This window comes from Hevea brasiliensis, chromosome 1, assembly GCF_030052815.1.
Source record: "Hevea brasiliensis isolate MT/VB/25A 57/8 chromosome 1, ASM3005281v1, whole genome shotgun sequence".
Taxonomy (NCBI): Eukaryota; Viridiplantae; Streptophyta; class Magnoliopsida; order Malpighiales; family Euphorbiaceae; genus Hevea; species Hevea brasiliensis.
In genome coordinates this window covers 103388103-103396167 of record NC_079493.1, presented here as the reverse complement: position 1 = coordinate 103396167, position 8065 = coordinate 103388103, and the positions used below count along the sequence as shown (strand labels likewise).

General features: G+C 29.5%; 1 protein-coding gene across 1 annotated transcript; it reads left to right on the top strand.

The window, feature by feature from the left end:
* The first annotated feature begins 6160 nt into the window (after positions 1-6160).
* On the top strand, positions 6161-7807 carry LOC110669374 (pentatricopeptide repeat-containing protein At2g17033). Its single transcript, XM_021831018.2, has 2 exons — positions 6161-6591; positions 6659-7807. Exons 1-2 carry the CDS (start codon positions 6241-6243, stop codon positions 7721-7723), a joined length of 1416 nt encoding a protein of 471 aa, XP_021686710.2. The 5' UTR covers positions 6161-6240; the 3' UTR covers positions 7724-7807.
* The last annotated feature ends 258 nt before the right edge of the window (positions 7808-8065 follow it).

The window sequence follows — 8065 nt, the reverse complement described above, 5'->3', positions numbered from 1 at the left end:
TATATAAAGGAGGGGACATATGGATTTCCCATCATTTATTTTATTATTTATACCTATATGATTTTTTATTATTTAATTAATTTTAGAGTTTAAATAAATTTAAAATTTTTAATCTTATTTGTATTTAAATTTTACTTAATTAAAATTTTATAATTCAAAATATTTATTTATACTCAACTCAACTCAACTAAGCCTTTATCCCAAGAATTTGGGGTTGCCTATATGGATTCTCTTTCTCGATTCTAAATGATTTTGGGTTAAATCTTGGAAATGTGTAATGCTTTAAGGTCGTATTGTGTTACTCTCCTCCAAGTCAGTTTCGGTATACCCCTTCTTTTCTTTCTATCCTCTAACTTAATGTGCTCTACTTGTCTAACTGGAGCTTCCGTATGTCTACGCTTCACATGACCAAACCACCTCAATCTTCCTTCTCTCAACTTATCCTCAATTGGCACCACTCCTACCTTTTCTCTAATACTCTCATTATGGACTTTATCTAGTCTAATATGACCACTCATCCACCTTAACATTCTCATCTCCGCAACTATTATCTTAGACACATACGACTCCTTCAGTGCCCAACACTCACTACCATATAATATGGCCAGTCGTATGACTGTACGGTAAAATTTTCCTTTCAACTTATTGAGAATATTACGATCACATAAAACTCCCGTGGCACTTCTCCACTTCAACCATCCGGCTTTAATTCTATGATTAACATCCTCCTCACATCCCCCATCTACTTAAAGGATTGAGCTGATATTTAAAGTGATTACTTTGGGGCAGTACCACTCCATCCAAACGAACTCCTTCCCTATCACTAGTTCAGCCTTCACTGAACTTGCAATGCATGTATTCTGTCTTCGTTCTACTTAACTTAAAACCCTTTGACTCTAGAGTACTTTTCCAAATCTCTAGCTTTCTATTGACTCCTTCTCGCGTCTCATCTATTAAAACTATATCTGCTAACATCATGCACCAAGGGATACTCTCTTGTACATATTTCATCAATTTATCTAAAACTAATGTAAAAAGGTAAGGGCTTACAACTGAACCTTGGTATAGGAAAATCTCTTGTGCGCACAATAATAGTTGCTCCTTCATACATATCTTTCAACAGTTGTATGTACATAATAGATACTCTTTTTTGTTCTAACACTCTCCATAAGACATCTCTTGGAACACTATCATAAGCTTTCTCTAAATCGATAAAAATTATGTGTAGATCTTTCTTCACATCTCTATATTTCTCCATCAAGCTTCTAATGAGAAAGATCACTTCCATAATTAAACGACCAGGCATAAAGCCAAATTGATTGGAAGAGATAGAAGTGTCATGACGTAGTCGATATTTATAACTCTCTCTCACAACTTCATAGTATGGCTCATGAGTTTAATTCTCCTATAGTTTGAGCAACTCTGTATGTCTCTCTTATTTTTAAAAATAGGTACTAAAATACTCCTCCTCCATTCCTCAGGCATTTTCTTTGAGTTTAGAATCTTATTAAATAATTTAGTTAAACATATCTCCCAAATACTTTCACACTTCAATTGGTATTACATCGGGTCCATAGGCTTTACCCACTTTCATTCTCTTAAGTGCCTCCTTTACTTCTAAAAATCTAATCATTCTAGTATAATTCATATTTTTTTCTATTGCTCTGTAGTCTATATTCACGCTATTACCACTTTGACTATTGTTAAAGAGATCATTAAAATAATTTCTCTATCTTTCTTTAATATACTCATCTTTCACCAAAACTTTTCCTTCTTTATCCTTAATGCACCTAACTTGATTGAGATCTTGACATTTCTTTTCTCGCCTCCTTGCTAATCTATAAATATCTTTCTCTCCTTCTTTAGTTCCAAGTTTCTCATATAACTTTTCAAAAGCCTGCGGTCTTGTTTAACTAATTGCCTTTTTTGCCTCTTTCCTTACCATCTTGTACTGTTCATATGCCTCATTATTATCACACTTAGGTAATTTCTTATACCATTCCCTCTTTTTCTTCACTGCCTTTTGTACTTCCTCATTCCACCACCATCTCTCTTTTGAGGATGGTCCATATCTTTTAGACTCTCCAAGTACTTTTTTAGCTACTTCTCTAATCTTTGATGCCATCTGTATCCACATATCATTGGTCTTCACATCCAGCTTCCATGCTTCGGACATGAGCAGCTCATTTTCGAACTTCACTTGCTTTACTCCTTTTAACTCCTACCACTTTGCTCGAGCTATACTATTTCTTCTAACCTTACTTGAATCGTTCCTAAACTTGACATTCAAGACCACTAACCGATGTTGACTTGTTAAAGCCTCTCCTGGAATGACCTTGCAATCCTTGCATAGAGCTCTATTTGTCTTCCTGGTTAAGAGGAAGTCAATTTGACTTCTATATTGCCCACTTTTAAAAGTCACTAAATGTGACTCTCTTTTTATAAAGTAGGTATTTACTAGTATTAGGTCGTATGCCATAACAAAATCCAGGATGCTTTTTTCCTCCTCATTTCGGCTGCCAAAACCAAAACCTCCATGAACATTCTCATAACCTTGCCTATCACTTTCTACATGTCCATTCAAATCTCCACCGATGAACATATTTTCTTCATTCGGTATGCTTTGCATTAGATCATCCATATCTTCCCAAAACATTTATTTACTCTCACTCTCTAGTCCTATTTGTAAGGCATAAGCACTAACTATATTTATTATTTCTCCTTCTAGTACTAGTTTTACTAGTATAATTTTATCTCCTACTCTTTTCATAGCTATTACAGTATCTTTCAATGTCTTGTCTATGATTATGCCCACTCCGTTCTTATTCCTCTCCTTTCCGGTAAACCACAGTTTGTACCCTGAATTACCCACTTTCTTACTTTTCTCTCCTACCCATTTAGTCTCCTGAATGCAAGCAGTATTCACCCTTCTTCTTTCCAAGGTATCCACAAGCTCCATTAATTTTCCTGTAAGTGATTCAACATTCCAAGTACCAATCCTGATTCTCCTCCTATCCTGATCCTTCCTAATTGATCTCCTTTTATGATATCTTCTATTGTTCTCTATGCCTTTCTTGTGTTCGGTTCCACTATCTGTTCTACTATCTGTCCTATGGACTAATTTCTTTACCCACACCCGTCCATGATGTAGGAACCCTTGCTCATTTAATACCACACCCGAATGCCTACATGGTGCATCGCTTTCAGTGAATGCCCTACACCCTTGCATATTTCTCACTATACCCAAGCTCCGATATAGCGTATCATAAGTAGAGGACGCCCCAACGTTTATATCATTTGAATCCATATCATGAGGTGTGACGATATTCTATATAATATGTAAAAGTGAGGAGTTTGGAATTTTCAAAAATGCCTTTCATTACTTTTATTATTTACAAAAATACCAAAAATGAATTTACAGCGATAGAGAAATGATTTGTCGCCAATAACATATATTAGCAACAAAAAATTTATCGCTAATCCATATCACTTTGTCGCTAATACATTTAGTGACACAAATTCCGTCGCTAATACTTTATTAATGAGGTTTATCTATACAACATTGTTTTTTAGCAACACAAAATTCGTCACTAATACTTTTATAAATGACGACATGCAGCATCCTCGTTAATAATGTTTAGCGATGAAATGTCCACCATTAAATTTCTAAGAATTTCAAATTCTAATATTACAATAGTTAACATAAATTAAATTTTTAATATTATTTTAATAATAATTATACTTACTTATAATATATTAGAATTATTTCAATAGAAACTAAAATGCACATATTTTGAAATATTATAAAATAATGTTTATGAACTTTTTCATAATATTTATTTAGAAAATGTTCAAATAAAAAATTTCAAACATTATACTATAATATAAATGAACTTGAAAAGAAATTTTTTCAATTTTTTTATTATTTATATTCTTAAATAAAAAAATTTTGAAACGTATTGTATTAAAAATTTGTTATTAAAAATCAATATATTATAGTAGTAGTATTTTATATATAAAAATTAATAGAAAATTACATATAAAAAAAGTTAAATTACAAATATGTATACGAATATAAATAAAGTATAACGCATGTTAAAAAAATACTAGTATATATAAAAGAAGCAACTACGCTATTAATTTTAATTTGGAGTGACTTTTATAGTTAAGTAAAATTAATTTATTTCATAAAGAAATTTAAAATCCATGAAATTTTAATATTTTATTTCATAAATTTATTTCTTATAAAATAATTATTTTATATAAGAATATTAATAGCTAAAAATTGTATAAGTAAAATATTTTTTATAAATTAATATAAAAAATATCATGTTAAATTAATAACAATGAATTCAATTATTTATTTTAATAATAGAAAATATAATATCATTATTATTAATTCAAAATAATATTTTATTATTTTTTATAATTAATATTATAAACTTATTTTCTTAAATGTAATTATATTTTATCAATTTAATAATTTCTACTATAAAATAAAACACACATAAAATTATTAGGGTAAATTACAATTTAATTCTGAAATTTGACAAAACTTATATATTAGTTTCTATATTTTTAAAACCCATCTATTTAGTTTTTAACATTTTAATAAATCTATAAATTACTCATTGCCATTAGAAACATAATTAAGTTGCCATTAGTGTTAACAAAATTGACCAAAATACTATTTTTTTTTATCTGAAACAATTTAGTCCCCAAAATTTGGCAAAACTTATAGATTAGCCTTTGTAAATTATAATTATTAAAAATATAAATTAATTACTTTATGGTCCTTGAAAAGTTTGATTAATTACAAAATCATCCATTCATTTTGAAAAATGATCCCTAAATAATATAACTAATTACAAATAAGTCCTTATATTTTTGTAATTAATAAACATATAAGGATTAATTTGTAAATAGTTATAATTATTATGTATGAATTAATTAATTTAAGATCCTTATATTTTTGTTAATTATAAATTTATCCTTATATTTTAACAATATAATATAAAATATAAATGCGATTTAAAAGTTATTTTGTAAAATTATATAGGATTTATTAATAGTTAATTTTGTAAAATTTCACAATATTAATTAATAGTTAATTTTGTAATTAATAGTTATTTTGTAAAATTAACTATTGATTATGCTAAAAATTATAACATGTAGTTTCAAATTTTTAATTTGTAAAATTGGAACAACTAAAATTTTTAATTTTACCCCATCTGGACTATTTTATTAATAAATCAAAACTTCATGAACTATTTTGTTTCATGTTGAAATTCATAAATGAAGGGCATGTTGATAATTTTTAAAAAAATTAATGGTAATTTAGATGAAAAGTTGGACGGATAAACTAATATGTAAGTTTATTAAAATGTCAAAGACTAAATAAATAGATTTTAAAAATATATAGACAGATATGTAAGTTTCACTAAATTCCAAGAACTAATATGTAAGTTCTTCTAAACCTTATGGAATATCATTTTGATCATTTTTGCTAAAATTAATGATGATTTAATTGTGATTCTAATGATAGAGACTAATATGTAAATTTATTAAAATGTTAAAAATTAAACAAGTAAGTTTTAAAAATACAGACTAATTTATAAATTTTATCAAATTTAAGAGAATTATTATTATTATTATTATGGTGTATTCTATGGTTATTTATTTAAAATAAAGTAAAATTATTTTGTTACAAAAAGTAAGGTGGTTTAATAAAATTTTATAATTTATCTCATTAATTTGTTGTAAAATAATTTTTTTTTCATAAAATAGTTAATTACAAAAAATTTATCAACTTAACAAAAAAATTTATTTAATAACTTAAATTATTATATTTTTCACAACACCTTAAATTTTAATTAAAATAATAGATATTAAATATGAAATGCTAAATAAGTATATCTTATTTAATTTTATTTATAATATTTTTAATATTATTAAAAAATTATATATATACTCTTCTACGTGAAGAATTTTTTTTATTAAATTAATAAATTTTTTATAATTAATTACTTTAAAAGAAATATCATCTTACAAAACTTTAAAGTAATAAATTATAAAATTTTATTAAGTCATTTTACTTTTTATAATAAAATAGTATTTATTTTATTTTAACTAAATAATTATAGAATACACCGCTCACACAAGAAAATGCCCCCAAGCAATAGTATCTATAGATAGCCTTGGCCAAGGCCAACCATAACAAGCCCTCTTCCTGGAGTACATATGGTTGCGCACGTGCGCTATCATCTAACATTACTCACCCTGAACGCTCCATGGACGGAGCAGCGCCGCCGCCCCGGCTACCACCAAAAACCACCAGGACCGTTTCTTTCACAGCCGCCGGCACCGTTGAAGAATTTGTCAAGTAAATGGGTGTTTGAATGTTCAGCCTTAAGCAAACAGGGGCAGCGATTCTTTTCTTCTCTGGCCACCGCCGCTGGAGATACCTCAGCCACCAACCGTTTGATCAAGAAATTTGTGGCAGCATCACCTAAATCTGTTGCTCTCGATGCACTCTCCAATCTCCTTTCTCCTCACTCGTCTTATCCTCACCTCTCGGCTTTTGCATTCCCCGTAAGTTAATCTCTCTCTCCCCATACTAAAAGCAAGCTCTTACCCATCTGGACATTTTTTTTGGCAGCTTTACTTGAAGATCACAGAAGCACGGTGGTTTGAGTGGAACCCAAAGCTAGTTGCCAATCTTGCTGCGTTGCTTGATAAACAAGGCCAATACAAAGAGTTAGCAACTCTAATATCTGATTCAACTTCTAAATTACAGCTTAGAGAGCGAGATCTTGCTCTCTTCTATTGCAATTTGGTTGAGTCTCACTCCAAACAGAATTCTGTTGGAGGTTTTGATGATTATTTTGCTCGTTTGACTCGGCTCGTTCATAATTCTAACTCTGTTCATGTAAAAAGGCAAGGCTACAAATCTATGATTAGTGGGTTATGTGAAATGGGTAGGCCTATAGAAGCAGAAGATTTGATTGAAGAGATGAGAGGCAAAGGAGTGAAGCCATCAGTATTTGAGTTTAGGTGTGTTCTTTATGGGTATGGAAGATTAGGATTGTTTGAAGAAATGCAGAGCAGTGTTGTCCAAATGGAAAGTTCAGGGTTTGAAGTTGATACAGTTTGTTCAAATATGATTCTTTCATCCTATGGATCTTATAATGCACTTACTGAAATGGGATTATTTCTCCAAAAGATGAAGGATTTGGGCATTCCATTCTCATTAAGGACTTTCAATTCAGTCTTGAATTCATGTCCTACAATTATATCAATGATGCAAAACTCAAATGCAGCTTATCCGATTTCGATTCAAGAACTGATAAAGATTTTGAGTGAAGATGAGGCCATGTTGGTTGAAGCATTGGTTGGATCTTCAGTTTTGAAGGAGACAATGAAGTGGAATGCATTAGAGGCTAAATTGGATTTGCATGGAATGCACTTGTGTTCAGCTTATTTGATAATGTTAATGTGGATTGAAGAGATGAGAAAGAGATTGAATAGTGGAAATTATGTGATTCCAGCGGACGTTACAGTAGTTTGTGGTTCAGGGAAACATAGTTCTATTAGAGGGGAATCTCCAGTTAAGCAGATGGTCAAAGAGATCATGGTTCGAACAAGAAGCCCTATGAGAATTGATAGAAAGAACATAGGCTGTTTTATAGCCAAAGGGAGCGTTGTTAAAGAATGGTTATGTTAAGCCATTGCTTACGAATGCCTTGTCGGTAATAAGTGGATGCGACACTCATGGGTTACAAAAATAATAACTCATTGGTTAGTATTATACCCTTTGGCTCTAACTCATATTAAACCTCATGATTTTTTTTTTTTAACTTAAAATGTTAATATTTATAGGCTAATATTCATTTGTTATAAGACAAACTTAGAATTTTTTTTTAACTTAAATTTTAAATATTTATAGGCTAATATTCATTAATTAATTCAAATACCCTCTAAAAAAAGTTTAGATTTTTTTTTTTTAAATCATCAACATTTTTCCGTTCATTTCATTTTAGTAATACTCATTTGTTGATGCTTAAAT